This window comes from Anthonomus grandis, chromosome 7 (genome assembly GCF_022605725.1).
Source record: "Anthonomus grandis grandis chromosome 7, icAntGran1.3, whole genome shotgun sequence".
NCBI lineage: Eukaryota > Metazoa > Arthropoda > Insecta > Coleoptera > Curculionidae > Anthonomus > Anthonomus grandis.
Window position 1 is genome coordinate 14,634,203 of NC_065552.1, and position 23,943 is coordinate 14,658,145.

The 23,943-nt window shown below is 32.8% G+C and overlaps 1 protein-coding gene across 3 annotated transcripts in view; it reads left to right on the top strand.

Annotated features, from left to right (window-relative positions):
• Positions 1–23,943, top strand: part of LOC126738979 (uncharacterized) — a 192,388-nt gene that overhangs the window by 155,741 nt on the left and 12,704 nt on the right. For 2 of the 3 annotated variants that reach the window (XR_007661508.1, XM_050444497.1), the window contains exons 4-10: positions 4,717–5,069; positions 10,593–10,775; positions 10,943–11,066; positions 11,121–11,406; positions 11,461–11,923; positions 12,054–12,233; positions 16,744–17,036. Coding sequence is in view for 2 of the 3 variants with exons in the window: in XM_050444497.1 (XP_050300454.1) it covers positions 4,717–5,069; positions 10,593–10,775; positions 10,943–11,066; positions 11,121–11,406; positions 11,461–11,923; positions 12,054–12,233; positions 16,744–17,036 (1,882 nt within the window). In the remaining variant the exon portion in view is untranslated. The remainder of the gene's footprint in view (positions 1–4,716; positions 5,070–10,592; positions 10,776–10,942; positions 11,067–11,120; positions 11,407–11,460; positions 11,924–12,053; positions 12,234–16,743; positions 17,037–23,943) is intronic. The other variant, XM_050444499.1, reaches the window with a different exon arrangement.

Below are 23,943 nucleotides of genomic sequence, written 5' to 3' on the forward strand. Positions count from 1 at the left end.
CTTGGAGCACAAACCCCAAAATGGCAACCCATAACGGATATGAGAGTCTATTACAGCGAAATAAACTAAACGAGCAAACAACCCCCTCAACTCATGCCTGGCAACCCTGACTGCAAAACAACCAGAAGAAAGTTTAGCAGCGAGGCCCAAAACGTGGTTGTGAAACCTTAAACTCTCATCAATGAAGAGGCCGAGAAATCGACAATAATCCCCACCATGTATTGGGCTCTGCTCATCAAACAAAAAACCCTCTACATTACACTTAGAGCCCAGAACAAGTCTTATCAACATTGAATACAAACTGATTGCAGATGCACCACTCTTTAATTTTGTGAAGGTCCTCTACTATGAGATATCTGACTACTTTTTGATTTTTGTTATGCCACAGAATTGTAGTATCATCGGCAAACGTGGTTCCGTAGTCCATGCAGTGGTTGACCATGCAATGGGAGAGCTTAAGTCATTAACGTATAATAAAAATAAAATAGGACCTACCACTGACCCTTGAGGTACACCACATTTAAGGTGTGCTATCCTTGACGAAAATCCAGATGCAACCACCCTCTGGGTGCGGCCAGACAGGTATGACTTCAACCACCCCAAAGCCACTCCCCTAAATCCGTAAAAATCAAGCTTTGACAGCAGTATTCCACACAATCGAAGGCCTTGGACAGATCACAGAACACCGCTGCTGCAGCCTCCTTGGAGTTCATAGATAGATACACACTCTCCAAGAATCTGAAAATGGCATCCTGCGTGCCCCTAGATGACTGAAATCCATACTGATTAGGGGACAGCACATTGTACTTGGTCAAAAAAGAGATAATTCTCTTTTTTGCAAGCTGCTCAAGAACCTTGGAGAGGGTAGACAAAATTGATATGGGACGGAAGTTAGAGGGTCGGTCCAAGATACCACTTTTATGAAGAGGGATAATCATAGCTTCCTTTAAACAGGATGGGAACTCCCCGAAAAAATGACTGATTGATTGCCCAAACCAAAGCACCTAAAGCGCTCGCAGGCAGAAGTGACAGCAGACGTGAAGAGATACCATCGGAACCCGAAGACCTATGATTCTTCAAGCACTGAATTGTTTCAAGGACCTCGATGGCATCTACAGGGTGGAAAAAGAATGATTGGTTGATAGCATTCCGATTAAGATACTGCAATGAATCGCCGTCACTGGGAACTGCTTCGAGTAACTTCTCAGCAATATTAGAAAAATATTCAACCAACCGCCGACGAGAAGACTGCCTACATTCGTTAATGATTAACCAACTTATCTTCTGTCTGTTACCGGACGAGTCTAAGCGCTCATTGTAATACAGTTCCTTTCTGACTTTTTCAATTCAAATTGTTCCCACTAAACACTCTCCCAATGCGCGGCCAGATTTTTTTTTAAGTCACCAGGGAATTGGACATACACCCCCTCGTAATCCGATATACCCACTGTATATTTTTGTACTGTACGTTCCTCCTTCCATCGACTCCATGCTATTAGAACGCTTTCTCGAAGCCTTTTTCATGGTCAATGCAATCTATTCTGAACATGTAATTATCCTGGGAGACTTTATTGTCCCCACTTATATTTAACACTCGGTATCTCCCAATAGTAAACGTCAACTTCTAAGTAATTTTTTTGATTTCCTGAACTATAAGCGATTCAATAACGTGGTAAATAACAATCTTCGCTGTTTGGATTTAATCTTTGCAAGCTTTGATAACTCTGTACTTAACAGCGGTGCGTCTCTTGTCCCGGAGGACACCCACCATCCTTCTCTGTCATTTGAATTCCATGCAGGCCTTACGTCTTTCAATAACCTACCCCTTAATAAAGCTGAAATAAAGGAATTTAATTTTGGAAAGGCTAACTTTCGGCTTTTGTATCAGCTGCTGCTAGATACTGATTGGTCGCCTGTCACGGTGCAGCAGGACGTCAACTCTGCATGTGATGTTTTTTATGGTATAGTGAAACAACACTTTTGCTAGGGCGGTACTATTCAAGGTAAAATGTAAAAGACGTTTCCCTCCCTGCTTTTCGACGGACATAATTCGTAATATATATAAAAAGAAAAGAGCATTTCGTAATTTTAAGATTTTCAAGTCTAATCATCATCAAGAGATATTTAGATATCTGCGCAAGGCAATTAAAGCTGTAACTGCACAAGCCTACAAAATGTACATCCATAGTATTGAGAACAGAATAACCTCCGATCCGAATGACTTTTGATCTTTTATTCGAAGCAAACGTAATCAGTCTCAAATCCCCGGCTCAATGAAGCTTTCTAACCAATCATACAATACGCCTGGCAGCATTGTGTCAACTTTTGAAAATTATTTCAGGAGTGTATACACGAACTCACTTTCCAGCGATCATCCTGTAGTCTCTGAACCTTAACTTGCATAGACGTCATCGCGCTCGCGGCTACCGACATTATAATGGCGAGCAAGTGTCTCAAAAGCAAAATGACCTCTGTCCCAGATCTAATTCCTAGTTTTTTAGTTAAGGACTGCTTTGTTGCACTGACAGACCCTCTGCTCCACATTTTTAATCTGATCCTTAACACTGGTATTTTTCTCAATATCTAAAAGCAAGCCAAAGTTTGCCCTATCTTTAAAAAGGACAATGCTGGAACAATAGAGAGTTATCGTCCTATATCCATTCTGTGCAATTTCTCAAAGTTATTTGAGTTGGCTCTTTATACATTAATTTTTCTCAAGGTGAAGTTCATGCCTTCAAAGTAACTTCGAAGTTCATGGCTTCATTTCATGTACTACAAACCTAGCATTCTTTTCTCAGTTTGTGTGTGAAGCACTTAATGATAAAGATCAAATCTACATAGACTTTCAAAAGGCTTTTGACCAGATTGACCATTTCATCCTATTAAATAAGCTTGAACGCCAGTTTGGATTCTCCGGTCGCTTGATAAAGCTCCTTAACTCCTATTTAGTTGACCGACCTCAGTTTGTAGGCTCTAACTTGGGCCCTCTTCTCTTTATCGTTTTCGCTAATGACTTGATCTCCACCCTCGATTGCTTTCGGTTAGCATATGCTGATGACCTAAAGCTTTTCCATAGCATTGACCCTATAGCAGATTGTTATCAACTGCAAGAGAACATCAATACTGTACACCATTGGTGCACTTTCAACAGGCTTAACCTTAATGTTACCTAGTGTAATGTGGCCAGCTACTTTCGAATCAAAAGTTTAATTGTCTTTAATTACTCAGTCAATGGAGAGTCTCTGGCAAGAACTACTTGTTTTAAGGCTCTTGGAGTCACCTTTGACCAAAAATTTTTCTTTATCCCTCACATCGAAGATACTGTATCTAGAGCTACTCGCATGCTCAGCTTTATTATTAGGAATTGCAAACTTTTTTCAAACACTGCCACTGCTTAAACTCTCTACTATGCATTTGTTGGTCTCCCATTTACAACCAGCATATTTACCTATTGGAATCAGTCCAACGGCTCGAAGGGGTTTTGACCATAACTTGCTGCTCGCTAGATATACTGAACGGACACTTGCGAAGAGGAGAGAAATGCATTCGGTGAAATTCTTGTTTATTTTACTTCACCATAAAATTGACTGCCAATCCCTTTTGCAAAGGATTTGCTTTGATATATCACGCCAAGGATCTAGGCAGCGTCCAGCTTTTAACTTGGACACAGCCAGGTTCAACATTCTGTACCAGAGTCTTATTAACTTTATGTGTCAATACTTTAACATTATTGCTGATTCTTGTGATATTCACCATGACAATCTGGCTTTGAGGCACCTGCGGTGGGGAAGGCTGGGTTATTTAGTTATTAGTTTAAATAAATTTATTTACTAATTTTTTTCTGCTCTTTTGATTTAAATTTATTCTTGATTCTTATTGTGTAATGATTTTTTATTATTTATTTTCACAAACTCACTATTTTTTTATTATATACCAATTCTTTTATAGTTTAGTTGCATGGATCTAATACAGTTCATGCATTCGTACTTTTACATTTATATATTTAATTGATTTTCCTGTAACTGGGTATTTGTAACCTGTTGGAATTTAAGCTTATTATTATTATTATTATTATTATTATTATTTTTATTATTATTATTATTTATCATTTATCTATCACTATCCAACTTTCTTTAGAGCTGGTATCTTAAATTGCTATCTAGTAAAATTCTAACCGTTTCCATTTCTTAAATATTTTGTTCTGTATTATTTTTGTAATTGGCATTATCTTCGTATTCTTTAGAAATAACTTACGATTAATATTTAGCTGTTTAAGCTTAATCTATTTCTTCATGTTTCTTGTTGGTTTTATCATTCAAGCGTCTTATAAATTTGTTTTACTTCCATCTCAGTGCCTAGTATTATCAATATTTTGTAACTCCCAATAGAATAAACTGAAAGTGATCCTGAATAGAGACTTCTTCCCCTAATTTAACTCCCTAAGATACCATATGAATTAATTAAATTTCTACCGTCGAACTGAGATGGTACCTAAAACGGTATACGCAATAAAAAATAATACACAGAAGACCCTAAATTATACAAATCTGCTGTCATTACTCTAATACAGAGGATAATATATTTTTATGGTACTTTTGGAAGACAACTAACGAAGGGTGTACTTTGAATACATCTGGTTTTGTTAGAATCTGTAAAAAAGCTTCCTGAAAATTAACTTGTTGCTCAGATGGATCTGATTAGTTTGTAATTTTCTAGGGATACAACAATAAGACCAACTTTAACTAGAACAAAGTTGGCAATTCAAAGAAGCACTGATATTTTGAAACAGAAAAGCAATATATATCCAAGTCTCGATAGAAGCGCAACCGCTGTTATGATTTCAAAAGAAAAAGAAACAATCATGACTAAAGAAGAAAAAACTGTTGTTAAATCTCCACGAGACAAGAATACTGAGGCTAGCCAAATTGTAACAATTGTATCGAAATCAAAGATACCGAGACCTGTGCAGCAGACGCAGACGGAGGAATGTAGTAGAAGAGGAATAAGAGACTGCTGCCAGGTTCCGGGCCTTGATATGGAGAGGCCGATGACTAGGAGAAACGAAGCTGGTGAGTACAAAAGAAAAGTAGCTTCTTGGTAGTTTTTCCTTACTGTCTTTGTTTTAGTCAAATTTGTTTGTTATAATAACATTTCGTATTCAATTTCTATATCTGAAAAAAAATCCTTCCAAGCATTCACCTTTATTAATGCAACCCACGTTGCATCCAGCAGTTCTAGGTACAGCAGAGTTCATAGAATGAGAATGGCTAGATTAAATCATATAAAAGTTTCCATCTATGCATTGCGTATGTAGCCTTCAAACTAATTGAATCTTGAAATACCAGGGTGTCCCAAAAATCAACGATAAGCCGAAAACGGGCAAAAGACCAGGCGCTAACGGATTCGAAAAAAAAATATTTTAAAAAATCTATCATGAGTACTTTTAAAATTATAGGTATTCATAGAAAACGATCATATTGATTTTTTTTAGTACTGTGGTTACAAATGTTTGAATTTTTTAACAGTTTTTTTTATGCAATCCTGAATAACCCTTTGGTAAATTACAAAACTAAATTCAAACACAACTGTTTACATTTTTAAGAAATTATCAAATTTTTGCTCAACTTGTGTTGAAAATTGGATCTTTTGACCATGATTTCCTAAATTTAACTAACGGTCCTGGAAAAGAAAATTACTTAACTATTTGGCAAGTGATTTCAAAAGTTGGCGTATCCAGTCTAGATTTCAAAATGTTAAGATACTTGCTACATTATTGGTTCAATAGGGGTGTTTTTTTTTAGTACATAGTCAAATGTACACCGCTACTCTAAGCTAAGTTAATAATTGTACAGTTAAAATAAATGAAACGTGTTAAATTAGATTAGTGTACACTTTTTCTTAATTTTAATTTTTCACTTTTTATTTTCTTAAAATAGGTAAATTTAAATAATTTATTTAAATTGGGTAAACTTTGCTATCCTCCGTTTATTACGCATCTTTCTGTATTCGTGTTGATATCGTGTTTTATTTATTTTGGCTTTTTTGGAGTTTTTTTAATTTGGCTTGGTTTATTGAAGCTGATTTCTGGACTTGTGACTTGTGATTGTTTAGTTAGTAAACGAAACTACCAGATCGTTATACTGCGCGGGAATATGCTAACATGCATCTCATCTATGGAGAATGTTGATGCAATGCTAATGCTGCCGCTAGACTGTATCGTCAAAGATACCCACATGAACAACGAGCGTTATCCAGATTACAGGGTATTTCTGAATGAGCATTGATTACTTCGAGAGGGCCGATTCCCAAATCAAATGGGTGGTGCAGGTAGACCCCGCTTGCCCTACGAGGCCGAAGTCTTACAAGTAGTGCACGTGATCCGAGTATTTCAGAATGTGGAATATAAACGTGGAAAAGGACAGGCGTGTCTAAAAGTTTAACACATCGAGTAATGAATAAAACCAGTTACATCCGTATGTACCACGTACAACGAGTACAAAGTTTATTACCTCGAGACTACCTATGCAAGACTTGAATTTTGTCAAACAATGTTGCAAAGACATAGAGAAGATCCGCGAATCTTTGTCTCCGAAAAAATTGTATCGTCTGATGAATCGACTTTTAAGAAGGATGGATACTTAAATCTCCACAACATACATGAGTGGCATGTGGAAAATTCGCATTTACACCGAGACGACCGGTCACAATACCAGTTTAAAAAAAACATGCGAACAAAAATACTTGGTATATACGTGCTAATAATGGCAGAGTTATTGGAGCATTCGAGTTGCCGGAAAATTTGAACGCCGAAGTTTACCTAGATTTCTTGGAAAATCATTTACAAAAAGCACTTACAAAGTATAAAAAATTTAAAACTGAAAACTCTTTTAATGAATATAAGCAAATTAAAAATATGGTAACAAGCGCAGTTCGAAATGAAAAAAATCTTTTTTAAATTATAAATTTAAAGAGGATCCGGCCTCATTTTGGAACAGTTTAAAGTGTCTTAATATAGCACCTAAAAATTCAAAATTACAAGCTCAGTCTAATACTGTTATCGATGCTGAACAATTTAATTCTTTTTTTTATTAATAGTATTCCGAAAACTAATTCATTACCTCTTAATAGTGAAATAAATACCAAATATATTAATAAAGTACACCCTAGTGTTGAGAACAAGTTTAAGTTTAGGCAGATGAGTGAGAGTGATATTGAGAATATAATATCTAATATAAAGTCTGTCTCCATTGGGTCTGATACTATTGGCATTAAGATGATTTCTTTTTTAGTCCCTTACCTTACTCTTTATATCACACACATCATCAATAAGGTTCTTTCGTTATCCAGATTTCCCAGCGAATGGAAAAAGGCGGATTTATTACCCATTCCCAAAGTAAATAGCCCTGCTGAGCTCTCACATTACCATCCTATAAGCATCCTACCTACCCTTTCCAAAATACTGGAAAAAGGCATGCACCAGCAATTAAAAAAGTTTTTTATAAATAATAAAATTATTCCTGATAGCCAGTCTGGGTTCAGATCCCCGCGTGGTACGGAAACAGCACTATTGCATGTGTGCGATGATATTCTTCGCGCTATGGATAATAAAAAAGGTACTACAATGGTGCTGTTAGAATATAGTAAAGCATTTGATACTTAATCATTCTATTTTGCTTGCCAAATTAAAATATTTTTGGTCTACACGACTCAGCTTTATATCTTCTTTGTGATTATTTGGCTAATAGAGTGCAAAGAGTGCGTCTCGGCTCAGCATTTTCGCAATATGTAGTTATTGGTCAGGGAATTCCGCAGGGTAGTATTTTGGGACCACTTCTGTTTTCAGTTTACATGTCTGATTTTCTTGAGTTTCTTAAAACATGCAAGTCGCATCAATACGCGGATGATGTTCAACTTTATCACTCATTTTCAATTAATCAAATTAATACCGCCATAGGGAACATAAACTCTGATCTTGATGCTATTGTGCAGGTGTCTAGTTTCCATAAGCTGGTTCTTAATGCTGCTAAGTCAAAACTATTGGTGTTGAATATCATGTTTCTAATATTTTTCAAAAAGCTTACTATAAACTAAAAGTCTTGTACATGTATAAAGTAAGAACTACCAAATTTCAAGCCTCATATATATATATATATATATACTATATACCGGTGTTAAAATCTATAATGCGTTGCCTCATGATCTGAAGTGTAAGCACTCACTCGCTTCCTTTAAAAAAGCTGCCAAACTCTATTTTAATAGTAGTTTATAGTTTAGAATTTTACGAAAATCATGTTTCTTTTTCTTTTTTTTTTACATTGGTTAACTATATTACTTGATTAAGTGTATGATATGATTATGTCTGTGTAGCATCGTTTTGTTTTATAAGCTTAATTATAGTTACTAATTTATAGTTTGAATTTATATATATATATATATATATATATATATATATATATATATATATATATATATATATATATTATTATATATATATATATATATATATATATATATATATATATATATATATATATATATATATATATATATATTATTTTGAAGTACTATTTTTAAGTGTGCGGTTAGATAGAGTAGCCATAGGCTAGATCTCGCCGCATTTATAATTGTTATTGTAATTTTTTATTTCCGTAATATAAAGGCATATTTATTTATTTATTTAATATTTACCGGGATGGAACAATGGCGTGGCCGCAACGTTCACCCGATTTAAATCCTTCGGATTTCATTTTTTGGAGAGCAATAAATTACAATCAAAGTCTACAACAATCATTTAGAAGACTTAGTAGCTGAACTGCGCCAAAAAATTCAGGCAGCTGCTGAACAGATCAACAATGGAAAATTCGCCGGATTAATAACGCGATCTTCTCTAAAAAGGTGTAGAATGTGTATTAGGAATGAGGACAGATAATTTGAGCATTTGTTGTGACTCTAATAAAGTTTTATTTCGTTTACTTTGATTTTTTTTCATTTATTTATTTCTACATTTGACTATGTACTAAAAAAATACATCCCTATTGAACCAATAATCTAGTAAGTATCTTACCATTTTGAAATCTAGATTAGATACGCTAACTTTTGAAATCACTTGCCAAACAGTGAAGTAATTTTCTTTTCCAGGACAGTTAGTTAAAGTTGGGAAATTATGGTCACAGGACAATTTTCAACCCAAGTTGAGCAAAAATCTGATAATTTCTTAAAAATGTTAACAGTTGTGTTTAAATTTAGTTTTGTAATTTATCGAAGGGTTATTCAGGGTTAAATTTAAAAAAATGGTTAGGAAATCAAAAATTTGTATCCACAGTACTAACAATAATAAAATAAACACTAACTACAGAGGGTGTCAATTTTTCCATTTTTTATGAATGCCTAGAATTTTAAAAGTACTCAAGAAATTTTTTTTTTTGAATCCCTGAGTACCTGGTCTATTGTCCGTTTTCAGCTTATCGTTAATTTTTGTGAGACCCTGTATATGGATTAGTTGTTAGAGTTGTATTTGGTTTTTTTAATAACTAGACTAATCTTGACTTTTAATTTGCAATTGAAAAAGTAGCTCTCCAAACGCTTTATTTATTTCTACCTTTATTTCTGAATTTAACAATTTTCCATATTATTTTTATTTGAGTAACCGAAACTAGTTTATATTTTTGCAATGTCATCTTGAGTTTTTTGGTCAAATTAAACATTACCTTAGTAAATTTCAGGCATGCTGTGAATATCTTATATAGGCGTTTTAAAGCCATCCTGTCATCTTCATACATGCCAAATTGTTAGAAATCTTCCAGAATTTAATTGTTACGTGTTTTTTATTTATTTCATCACATCTACTCTGATTTTCCCTTGTTTGATCCTTCCTAGATCGATATTGATCATAAGTTTTCCTAAATCTTATGTTTTATTGTGTAAAATGAAAATCCTGCAGTCTCCCTCCACTTATTTATTAAACATTCGGTTATTCAAAACTCCCGGTCAACCCGGTCAAACAGTATGCTGTTCGGTCCTTGTCAACAAGAGAATGTAAACAAATAAAATTAAAAATAATAAAATAAAAAAAAAACAATAATAATAAATAGAGGGTTTTTTGACATGGAATCAAACCCTGGGGCGTATATCTAATACCAATTTTAAACTTTTTATCCCCTGATGATGGACACCACTTTGTCCGAAACATGTCGGGAGTTTGAATAACTGAATGTTAAATAAATAAGTGGAGGGAGACTGCAGGATTTTCATTTTACCTTTAAGGCGAGTTGTTTATAGCTGAGCCTTCTGCTAATCAATTTTTTTGGTCACAAACTTCAGTAAAGACTGAGAGTCGCCCTCGACCTTTCCTATTTTACCCGCATAAAAACATGATTTGGTAGTAAACTTTGGATTAAAAAATAATTTACTTCGAACAATAGAAAAAAAAGTTGATTCTGATTAATTTAAAAAAAAACTATAGAGAAAGAAGGTACATTTAAAGTTACAAACTATTTTTTAATATATCAATTTGCTCTCATGTAACCTCCAAGCTTCTTTTTCTACACTTACAAATATCCTTTTATTTCAATTCATTTAAATACTTCCCATAGCAATTTTAGAAGATGATCTAATGGAACAGGTTGGTGTTGATAAATTTCGGACAGTACCTGATACCAATCAACTCGAGGTTTCCAGTAGTTTTGAAGAACTACAAGAGAAGCTAAAAACCATTGCTGAAACTACTGAGAGTAACCGAAGTACTCCTAGACGAAGCGGGGAAAAAGTGCCGCAAGGTATGAAGAATTTGAATCTGTGCTAAATGGATGCTTGTTTTTCTTTTTAAGTTTGGTTAAATAGCGGAACATAAGCAACTTTAATAGCGATAGCCCAAGTAAAAGCACAATAGTCCATTGAAATTGTATATCACTTATAATTTTAAAATTCGATTTCTTTATTCTAGAACCACCAATAATTACAATGGTCGATAATTGTAGCAATTGTGTTCAACTAGTAAGCAACTGCAATCAGCAAATTCAAGTGAAACCTGACGCGAGATGCATGGGAGTAGAATGTCACTGTCAAACGTAATATTAATAATCATCAGAGAAAAAAGTACTAAACTACTTAAACAATTTTAGGCACGAAAAATCCAACCAAGGCAGAATTTTACCAGCTCTATGTGTCGCCAACAGAGTTGCTACAGACGTTGTCCCTCCAAGGAAAATAAATCTAAAGTATCAGCATAGCCCACCTCTAGAAATAGAACCAACAAAGTTAACCTGTACCCGCTGTAATACTGAATTTTTCTTTTCCGAAGTAATGCTCTCGCCGACATTAAGAAAGATGATGTGCGAAAACTGTAAGAGCCAGTTAAAGGAAGATTTCGTTGGTGGAATTTCAATTGAACCTCAAGTTGATCAAAAGGTTTGTTTCATCGCTGCCTAGTATATACAATAACTCATTTTAATTTTTTTCAAGATTCAAAACTTAAGCATCAAATTATTACCACCTGTGATTATAAAACAACCATTAAAAGTTACCAAAGTATTGGACTTATCAATTAACTCCAAGGGAGATGCCTTAAACCGGTTAAGAAACCGTACAAACGTTACTTATGTGGATGTCATACATGGCAAAGAACTTGGGTTTGATACTTTTAATCATTTTCAATCGGAGTTTGATGGAGGGAAAACCAAATCTGTAACCGAAAACGAGAAAGATGATCTTATATTAAAAAGTGAAGCTATTTCTACTGTTACTGACAAAGAAGATTTTATAGAGCAAGTGACACCTACAGATAGTAAATTAAAGCCAGTATTATTTGAAAATAAAGTAGAAGAGGTAGTTTCTGGGGATACTCATACGAACCATGAAATACCTCTTCAAACGGTTATGAAATATATACCTAAAGATAGTAACTCTGAACAGGATGAGGATGAAGGTACTACTTTGTTTTATGTTTTGATTCCAAAAAAATCATTATTTCCTACTATTGACCCATTATAATTTTTGTATTTAAAAAATGGATATTACAGTTAGGCTTAAACGTAAATACAAATTAAAAGATTTAGTAATTTCAGTCAGTTTTACAAATGCTGAAGCAAAACGATCGAATCATTCCGCCCCAACTCGCACATCAAGCAAGTCCGGTAAGCCTGAGGATTGGAAGAACGATGTTCGATACACGTTGTTGGATACATTTAATAAGCACCACAACAGCAATATTTTTGATGTCTTAGATAAAGAAAAAGGTAAATAGGTATAATTATTTAAGTTTCAAAAACCTCATAGTGTAAAAAAATTATAATTTTTAAATTTAGTTTTATAATTTTTTTAATTGATTTTTATACAAATTTTATTTATGAAAGGTAGTATTAATAATAAAACTTCTTTATTTGTTCTACTATAGTGTTTCTTAGTAATTTTGAGTACCTTCAGAACGACACCGACCGCTATCATAGAGGCTAATTAATTTAAGGTCTCACATATACTGTTATAATGTAATTAGGGCATCTACATTTGTGTAGACTATATAATGCATGAATAAAGTGGCAACTTAGCTAGAAGTGAGATTAGAATAAACCCAGCAAATATAACGCAGATAATGAATAGGCAGATAAAATGTCAGCAAATTACTATAATGACGTTTTTACATGATGTCATAATGACGATTAAAATCACGTGAATAACCCAAGTCCCGCTAAAATAACGTTAGTTATATTACTTGAATGGTACGTCTATTAGTGATCCATATTACCGGTTACTAACCTACTTTACTGACCATTTAAAGACGTTTTTACTGACGACATTTTAGTGACGCTTCTAGTGACCGCTTTTTTTAAATATTTAATTGACGTTTCTAAAGAGCCTAAAGTTTTTATACAGAGCTTCCAAATTTGGTAAAATATGCATACTCGCTGGCTAGTAAGCAGCGTATGGTCACTTATATTTATAATAAAAATGTAATAGTATCTTTCCTGTAAATATAAAATTGTAGTCGAAAATGCAATTTGCATGAGTGACTGTGTATACGTAGACAAATAATAGACAATAATAAAATGCAAGAAAAGACTATAGCAAAACGCTTTCGGCTAATAAACAGCCATCGTCAGTGCTACCTAAAAGGTGTAAAGAATATAACTTTAGTACTTCACTAAAATTATCAAACTTAATTCATACTTTACATTACTTCAAAAGTATTTTTTAGGACACCACTGTATTTTTAGGAACATGTATTTTTTTTTTAAATTAAATGACTTACATCGAAATTTTCTGGTCTTTGAATAACTGGCGTACTTATCTCATTTAAAAAAAATTAAAAAAAACATTGGCTCGTTTATTTTTTTTTTCTCCAAAACGGTTCATTTTATCGATAATGAACAAGAGTACCTTTTTTTTAGCCTAGGGTTCAAGGTATCCAAATTTATTTTTTTTAAACTTTAACATACAGGGTGTTAAAAATATACGCGTTAAAGTGTACAACCTAGTCCGCCCCTGGTAAAGTAAACAAGGTAAATGTATTTTAAGGATGTCATTTTTAAGAGGTCCCTAATAGTGTTCATCACCTAAAATTTGTATTAAATTCTACCGGGTAGTTTAAAAGTAATTTATAAAAAACCAATTTCCAGCAGCGTCCTTTAGGAGGCTGTATCTTCGTAAAAAAGGCCTGTAGGAATTTTTTTTATAGGAACGTTCGGTATTATTTTTTGATGTTCTACCTGGATCCGAGAGATTTCCCACATGAACCGGGACACCCTGTATATAGTCTTTTAAATGATGGTTATTGACCTTTAGGGAGTTTTTTTGTTAAATTTTGACTCGTGATAATTTTAGTGTAATTCTGAAGTTATATTCTTTATACCTTTTCGGTGGCACTGGTGATGGCTATTTGTTAGCCAACAGCGCTTTGCTATTATTGGATGAAAAATATACGTTGTACAAATCTCATCTCGCATTTATTATTGTTTATTAAAAAATTCAAATTTTTTTTTAAGCAACTTTTTGGTTTAACGAATAAATTTGTTAAAAACAAATCTATTTTCTTGTTCATTAAGATATGATTGAAATTACACTGAAAATAAAAATGCAAAAAACGTTCTAAACACGTTTCTAAACACTTTTTTATTTTTTTGTTCAAGTATTCATACATCACCTTCCTGATAATAAAATGGTTATTTTTAATAGCAGTTAAATAACTAACATTTTTAGTAGAGGATTTACTGCTATATTAAGACTAATGCAGTGACCTGTTAAAAAAGCAATAAATCATAAAAATATTATAGTATAAAAATTAAACATAATAAAATGTATAAACCAGTATCAAAGTAAGGTGATTACGATTGGGCCCTGCATTATGAAGAAACCAGAAACGGTCAATTGCAAAACGGAAATACTGTAAGAGTATGGTGTTAGATTATAAAACATCACAATATAGGAAAGTTATCTTTTGAAAGATATAAATATAAATCAATAGTATCACATTATTTATACCCGGAAAAGTACTGCAATCAATATCACAAATCACAAATTTTTATCAAAATGCACAACTACCAACGGCGCTGCCACTATGAACGCCATCCACTGACTAAGTGTGACCAACACTTCATCAATTTCTCATCTTTATATCTTATGGAGTTTAATTACTAATTAGTAATTTTTTGCAGGAATTATTCTGTTTATAAATTCAACATGTCCAGAAAATGGTGACCGCTAAATAATATTTTTTATTTTACCACACGCCACACCACCCAAATCGAAACTAAATTTAGTGAAGGTTACTAAAAAAAACTAATTTGGCAACACAGAACGCCATGCCGATTAAAGGCAGCAATCAATTCTATACCTAGAAATGTTAACATGGTTTTAAATTATTTTTCATATATTTTATTTATTTATTTTTATTTTTATTCTATTTTTCTATTTATTCATCTGATTCACTGACTCATTTTATACGTCAAGACTGACATTCTATAGAAACATTAATGTAAGTCTTCTTTTTTATTGTCATTTAATGACGTTATTTTATAGTGACAGAAGGGGCATTTTTCTGATTGCGTCATTAAATGACTATATTTTAACGTCATACGTCATTTTGTGGTTGTTTGGGATTTTGTCCAACAGTTTAGCAGAACTTAGCAAATTGCTCTGCAAGTGTATGCTGTTATATAAGAATTTTAATTTAACTTATTGATGTTAGATTTTGGATTACGAATAAAAATTAGAAATAGATATATGTTATTCTAAGCAAAAAAATAACAACTTCTAAGCATAATATTAACATTCTTATCCCTAAAACCGCTTCTAAAAAATTTGAAATAGCAATACCGCAGGCGAAAGCTGGGCTGGGATTCTAAAATCACGACTCGGTCTCGATACGATCACGACTTCGAATTCGATCGCGACTCAGTCACAGCATAAAGAAACAAAAAAAAGAAAGTTTCTTTATGCTGTGACTCAGTCGTGACTAGCAGGGTGATTCTAAATTTCAATCGTCGGCTAAACTCGTTTTGTTTGATTTGATTTAGGTGTATTGGTATATATTTGTTATTTTCCCTAATATTTGACAGATAGAAACGTCAATTATCTTTTATATTGATAAACACTAAGAATTTTCATTTGTTTTGTTGATTTTTTTGCCTCCGTGTTTTTTTATTTAAATATATGACCACATTATTTCTTTAAAATAAAAAAAAATATCCTTTAAAACCACCACTACCCACAGGGAAATAATAATTGAATTCATGAAAAATCACAAAAATTTGTTGTGCTCATTCACTTTTGTTTTTTGTTTTAATATGACAACATGAGTGCAATCAATAGCACTTATAGCACCAGGAAAATTGGATCTCTCCATAAATCTTAATTTATTAAGTTGTCTCTCATCTCTTGTGTTTAAAAAATTAATTAATCGGTCAGCAAGGTAATTGTCCATATATTTAGTAGTTTTATGGATCCAACAACTTGCAGTAGTTTCGCTAATTCCAAAATTAAAATTTTGTCCAATGCTTCTTTGGTAACAACCTGTGGCATAAAATCTTGACATGCTAAAACTGCTAATTCAACGGTAACTCTACGTGATCTGCCTCTATTATTGACAGGATATTGTGGAAAATAGGGTCGAATCAGATTTACTAGTTGTTGGGTTTAAGAAAGCTTTTTGATAAACAAATGAAATCCTGATAAACACTCGATGAAACAAATACGTTTAAAAAAGGATGCTGACACATTATGCACCTATTAAATAAGGAAGAAGATATATCGTCAGATACATACGATATACCCAAGCGTGCCGTCGACAAATCGTTAAAAACTAGGCAATCCGCAAGACACTCACGATTGAATATTTTATTCAGAATCAGTCATATCGAGTAATCGTGTCGAATCGTAATTTTAGAATCCCAGTAGAGACTTGACTTATAATTGTAGTTTATGGGGAGTACTCACAAATAAAGTGTTTGCCACCACCTTACGTGATATTGAAGATTTGAAAACAAGAATAGAAGAGCAATAAGGCTCCTCGGGCCCACCCAGAATTTTTTGACAAGAATTGCTTAATTATAAAGAAGCGTTCGCATACCTGTATTTAGGAAGGTGGCAAGCAAGTTAAACACCAGATGCAAAATTTTAAATATTTCAAACTTTCGTATGAAAATTACCACCAACCAATCAATAAACTATGCTTTAGTATGTTCTTATTTTCTTTTTGTTTTGTATGCGAATCGACTTTTTCGGTTACAGTATACCAGTTCTTATTTTTTTTAGAGGAAATTTACAATATGCAACAAAAACCTAATCTCACAGAAGCGGAACGAGAAGAATTAAAAAAGAAACTACTTTGGTACCAATCTTATCATATATACGACAATCCTAACCTGCATGATCCAGGACGGATGGACCAAAAATCATTGGAAAAAGTATCCCATGTGGATTTGGAGTTTTATAAAACTTTTATAAATCCAGATCCAATGATGTCAGGAGAAATAACCCCTGTTCGTGTACGATCTAGAAGTGCATCAAAAGGATCGAAAAGTCGATTTGGATATGAGTCCAAACAGGTAAGATAATTATTTCAAAGAAGTTATTCATTCAAAGAAGTTAATTAAACAATTAGCAACGCAAAATATCTATTCTTGAAAAATAAATTAATTAAAAACGGCTTATTTTTGGTGAAAACTAAATATTTATACAGTTCATATTTCTTATGCCCTTAGAACTGCTGTAATTCTTTTAGTCATTCTCCAGACTGTTCTGAAGAAAATTCATTCCATATCTAGAGTAGATTTTAGTTCAGAATTATTCTTTAATGTTAGTTCTATTTTATGTCATCAAACTTATTAATTACATTAAGTTTTAAGCTGTTCACCAAACCATTTTTTAAAATCATTTTAGCTGTATGACTGCCTTTATTTTGCTGAAATAAGTAGTTTTCATCAATGTTTAACTAAACGATACTTGGAAATTGACCATTTTGTACATACACCTACTTTTAAAAGGCAGTTTTATGGTTCGTTTTGTACAGTCCTTATAGAACGTCCTTTGATATGAATCACGCATTTTCGAGAATCATCAACACTTACGAATTTTGATTCGTCTCTAAAAATTTCGCCAAGAAGGAGACCAATTTTTTATTGACCAGAAACATTTAAATTTTACTCATATTAGCCTATCTTTTTTTGCCGTTTACTACTTTTTTTCCCTATAAGTAATTATATATATTTTTTAACATTTAATAATATGTGTATAGCTGCCATTACATCTTATAAGCTTAATTCCGCATTTATTTTTCTTTTTTTTCCATGATTTAAGAAAAAATCTTTACTCTCAATCAGAAACTTGTTTTGGTCGATCTGAGCTTTTCCCTTTTATATAGATCCTTTATTTTCCTATAATATTGAAACGGACTTCAGGATTCCTTCTAGAACACTGTCCAATATACTCTTCAAATGATGTTAACACATGCTTTTTCTAATGAAATTGAATTAATAATTTTACAAGTATTCCAAACATTAGAAGAAATAATGGTGATGCCATTTAAAAAAAAAATTGGGGTGGTTTTTAGGGGATGAATTTGTCGGGGGTAGTTTTTCTGAGTAATTTTGGGTAGTGGTCCTATAACTATTAAAAATACATTTACACCCTTCATACATTATTGAATACACATGGCATTTATTGTTCTAAGGTGATCACTTTTAAAGACCCATGGAGCAATTTGGAAATGCTTACAATTTTCTAAATTGTTTTTGCCGATGGAGACCAATAATTTCAAGAGACTACTGGAAGTCAAAGCAAGCAAGTATACAAATTCTAGAAAATGTAATTTACCGGGATTAACAAGATAATGAGCTAAATAATGTCAATTGAGGTTCAAACAAGATACCAAGCTAAAGTCCAGTTCAAAGTTCTATTAGAATCTTTGATGAGTCGCAGATGCCGCACTAAATAGTCCGTGCTATGTCGTATTTATTATCGTATGATATACATATTTAAATGGCAACATTTTATATAAATTATATATGAAAGTTTTACACTATTCTATATTTTTCTTTCGAAAATGTCTATTTTTAGAAAGAAAATAATATCACAAGAAAATAATATCAAAAAATTGACCGCGGACTAAAATCCAAGCATCTTACAAAACATTTTAAACACTCCCAGCACTCACAGACTTTTCACCTCTTTTTAACCAGTCTATTAAACAAAGATATTGTCACCATAACACAACCATAACGCCATAACACCTGTGTTCTGGCGATTCCTACTTTAGGCTGTGAAAGTGATTGTGTATCTCTCTATCCCACTGATTTTGAGGGGGCCGTACCCAGATAAATTTTTGGACTATTTTTGTATTACTTTTGTCGTGTTTTTAAAGAGATCTTTAAGGATGGGTCTATCGCCTTTAAAATAGTTCTGTTGGATGGGTCTACTACCTTTAATAGTTAGGGAGGTCCTGTGAGGTTATTATTATTTGATGGGTTTTGCCAGTTTTGCTTTTGACATGTTCATGAAAGTGGAGAATTTAGAATTTGGCCTGTATTCGTTTAATTTTTTTTCAGTTTTTACTGCGAGGAAGTGTGTTTTTTTTATTTGTGTTTGTGGATTTGTTTTGGTATTATACCTAAAGACCTTAAAATATTTCGATCCTGGGAAAATACGCAGGGAAATTTGGCAAATGAAGAGGAAAAAGTTTGTCCGGGCTTATGGAGATCGTGGGTGCACAATTGGACAGTGATTTAGACTCACATAGTTGTGATAGTTCATTTTCTAGTGTTGAGGACGCAAAGAAAGAATCAAGAAAAGTAGAAGCTACAGGGGAAAATCAAGCAGTTTTAAAACGTAATTGTTTAAGTACAGACGCCAAACAAATTTGTTTTAATTGTCTACAATAATCTAAGGAATGAGTTTACGGACTTAAATCTTACCTTTAAATTAAATATTATCTTGCTATCAATTATCCTGAATTTCTAACTTTTTAAAACTAAACCCAAATATCTCGAATAATAAAATTTTTAATTCAAATAAATTTTAATGCCGGACCTGTGCAACTTTCCACGGTTGAGTCACAGCATAAAGAAACCAGCAGTCGCACTCCGCTCGAAAATGTAAGCGAACTAATAGAATCCTTAGCCATGCCGCAGCCATGTTCTCCGGATGCCGAGCTCACTGTTTATCGAACTGTGTTCATAGGTGTATCGCCTAGTTCAGCGCCGTACTTAGTGACTATTTTAATAGCGTTTTTACAAAGCGAAGCGTTTTTTATAAAAACTTTTGTGCGTTTGTTTTGTGATTTTGATTAAAATTACTCAAAGAATAGCCTCTTAAAATTATGGTACATACCTAATTAACTTCCTGCACGTATTCTTCTATATCGTCGTTGTTAGATGTAGAAATGCGATGTTTATTTTTGCTTAAATATTTTGTTAATGTATGAACTTTATTAATATTAAAAAATAAATATTTGTACTATGTAGGTATTTTTATTTTACAAGATAATAATATCTAAAAAATGTTTATGTCCGGCAATAGCCAAGGCAAAAGCCGCGTGGACCGTAGCGAGTGTCAGCGGCATATAGCCTACTATAAGCAAATATGCCGCGCTTGCGTTGGTACACATGCACCGAACTCGCTTATTCAAGCCAATATATTTTTATTGAAGTGCGACTGCTGGTTTCTTTATGCTGTGCTTGAGTGGCTGGGACTGAGGTCAGACGTCTAAAAAAATAGTACGTGGGCGTCTGTAGTCAAACTTTACGAATCAAATGTATAATATAGAAAAAATGTTTAAAACATTTATTTATTTAATGGAATGATTAAATATCGTTTAGAATATTACTTTATGACTCTTTCCACATAAAATTTTGCGATTTAAACATGTATGCCATGTGACTATTCGCAGCACATCAAGGATTATAATAGATCTCTGAACTGGACTTACTACTACCAAAAACTAGCTACTATAAATAAAAAAATAAACTAAACGTAAGTAGAACCCTAGAAAAACTTTGCTAATTAATTTAAACTATAAAAAAAAGAGCAAAATAGTACAAAAACTATAAGAGTGCTTATAACTTGTTTATATCTTCATAACAATATTTTGTTATACATTACTTTTATTCTTTTTTGGTTCATTTTGGCAATAATTTTTAAAAATTACAAAAAACACTAACCTCATGAATTTTTGAATTTTTCGAAATTAATCTTTTACCTAAATGGTAATAAATTGATAAAGGCATGTTTGCATCACCCCATACAACCTTACTTACTAGTTACTAAAGCGCAGTCATTTTATCTTATCTCTAATCGTTTTTGCCCTATAATTTACACTATTGCAGTATTTAGTTGTGACTAGTGTTCACACATTGTCATTCTCTATCTGTATTCCTTTACTTATTGTTAATCTGAAATTTAACTTTTTATCTTTTTTATCAATTTAAAATTTGATTTTATATCTAACTTCTTTAGTTCATATAATCTTTATTAAATATAATCGTTTAACTCATATTATACCCTTGTTATCTAATTTTAATAGTTAAAAATCTATTTATTGCTGATTCTATTGTTGCTATTGATGCTACTATTGAACCTTTTGGCAACATTTTTGCATGCTTGATTAAAATAGCATGTACTGGCCGGGTGAAAAATAATGTATTATTATTATTGTTATTATTAAATTATTATTATCACTACTACAATCAGGTGTTCTCGGCCAGATTAGGAACCTTGGAGGAAAAGCTAGGACAAAATATTCTAATTCTATGGCAGGTCTGCAAACTTACAGTTCTCTGCTCTAAAGGACAGAAAATGGTAGAATAAATTCTTTGAAAGATTCTTTCACCAATATTTTGAATGAAACAATCTTGAGTTGTTTTAGGTAAAAAGCCAAGTGTCCTTACTTAGTTATTTTGTCCTTTTTTGTCTTTTTGACGTTATATTATAAAAGCACTGTGATGTCGATGGATATTTATATTTTAATGGTCTTGGCCTGGTTTGTTAAATCAACGTTTCGGTTAATAGAGATTAGCCTTTTCTGGAACAATATCATACAATACCATGGTGAATTGCAAAACACGAAACAGAGTACTTGTAGTATGATAGTGATATTTTCTCCAGCAATCCATGCTTTATTGCCAGATGCTGATTAATAATTTCGGCAAGTTGGTTATGTCTTTTTAAATATGCGTTGGTGTCAATGAAGGGGAACCGCCCATAATATGCTTTTTCCCATGCCTAAACAGCTTCTGTATTTGCCAACAATTTTTCGCCTTTATATTTTTTTTCGTAGTACCTCGTACTGCTTAACCCTATCCTATATAGCAAGTAAGAACCCTGCTGTACAGCGTTTCCTGTGTCATCCACAATAAAGACGCTTTTTAATCGTTTTTTTCAGTGTATAACAGTTTAGGGTATCTACCGCGCATTTTTCTTACCCACCACTGTGTCATATGATCTTGTGTAGGCTTCGTTTCAACTATACAGTTAGGCAGACTCAAATTTAGAGATGTTTTATCGCCTCTTGCGACTATTTAACTGATGATGTTTAAAAATCGTCGTGTCATCTTTGCCTCAATGCCAAAGCAAATGTTTTTAATATTTATGAATGATCTTTACCAACTGCCTAGCAGGAAGGATATAATTAATCTTGAGACAGTTTAATATGAATCAATTATTATGTACCTATATTTTGTCAGCGGACTTCAAGTGAACCTATCCATTTTGTTAAAATAGTTGTTTGACCATTCGTCATATTCCAAAGGAGCCTGTAAGCACAAGAAATTATTGATGCCTTCAATAACGCTTCTGCCAAACAGCTTAATTACAGTTTAGTATTAACAGTTTAATTATCTGACTTTGAGCTACACCTAGGTATGTATAAATAGGTTTCTTTCAAAAGTACCTGGGTGATATCGCAAACCTCCTCTTGTCATTATTTGATTGTTCCTACTTCATTTGTTTTCCTAGATTCATTTTTCAGCATTTCTCTGATTAACCCAGGAGGATATTCACCGCTGCATCTGACTTGTTTCTCATCGGATCTGTAATGCCGAGACCGACCAGCAGCTCCAGAAATGCAGACCAGCAATTCTTTTGTGGAAATTTAAAAATTAGAAGTTTAGAAGTGTAACTTGTTTTAGACTTATACGAAAATAAGTCGAAAACACTAGCGTGATCTAATTTAAAAGAGTTAAATGTGTTGCCAAATTTAAATTAAAAGAAGCAACAATACTACTAGGTATTAGATTACTCTTAAAACGTAGTGTACAATTTTTTCTATTGATATACCAAAAAATTATCTACCATGATTTACCTTTTTTATTATGTGTGTGTACATTGTGTTACAGGAGCAAAAATCATAAAAACTAAGCAGTAGCAAATCAACAATACAACAATATAAACAACTAAAAAAATATAGAATAAATAACAAGTAGCAAATTTAAATAGAAAATGTCTTGTGAACACTAAAAAATCCAAAAAACTCGGCTAAATTTACATAATATATTTTTATATAGATTTATTACAATAAATATTATCGCACCTATACGGTTCGTTAAGAGTGAATTAAATCACTTTATGTAGAAAAATATTTAATAGATTTATTTTACCCGTACACACTGAACACGATCACTTAATATTACTAGAAATAATTATTTACACTGTATTTATTTACTACTATTTATGTTGATTTAAAAGTCGCGCCAATACTCTGACTTGAACTGACGTCCTAGCGGCGAGGGCTCCTTATATACCAGCTATACCATTATTCTGGAAGATTCGATAACCTTTCACGAGTCTCTCTGTGCCGACTTGCGTCACTGTGATAATTCCGGAATGGGGGAAAATAGCCGATATATCCGCAACGTTTTCTATATCGGTATACTGCCCCTCTAAGCCCATTTTGTCCCAATATGATTCAAAAAATGGTGGATATCGTTATCGACATCAGGTTCCCCTCTTGCAACAGGATCTCTTGTTGAAATAACAATCCACGATTAAGGAGTATAACAGCACACAAGAATATGGATTCCTGTTAAACTAAATACCATCTCTAACAAGTATGTTGACAAGTATTGTATGTTGATGGAGGATGATTCGTTACTGCGTTTAAGTTATCAGTCCCGCATGCGAGTTTTCGAATTGCTAATGCTTCTCAGATCTTCGACAAGCAACTCCTTAACTAATTTAATAATTTAAAAAAAAATCAACTTTTATTCACACTTTAATAGAAAAATTTTATTAGAAATATTTATTTACTACTATTTATATGGATTTAAAAGTTGCGTCAATATTTTGACTTGAAGCCAGTTTAACTGAGCAACGGGAGCTCCTTATATAGAATAACAAACTTTTCTAACGTGTAATTATCTATTAGTGCAAATGAACTTTGAAAATATTTTCTTGGTTTGTGTAAAAACTATAGGGCGGCCGAGACAAAACAGTGCACCCTGAAAATCTTGAAAAATAAATTGT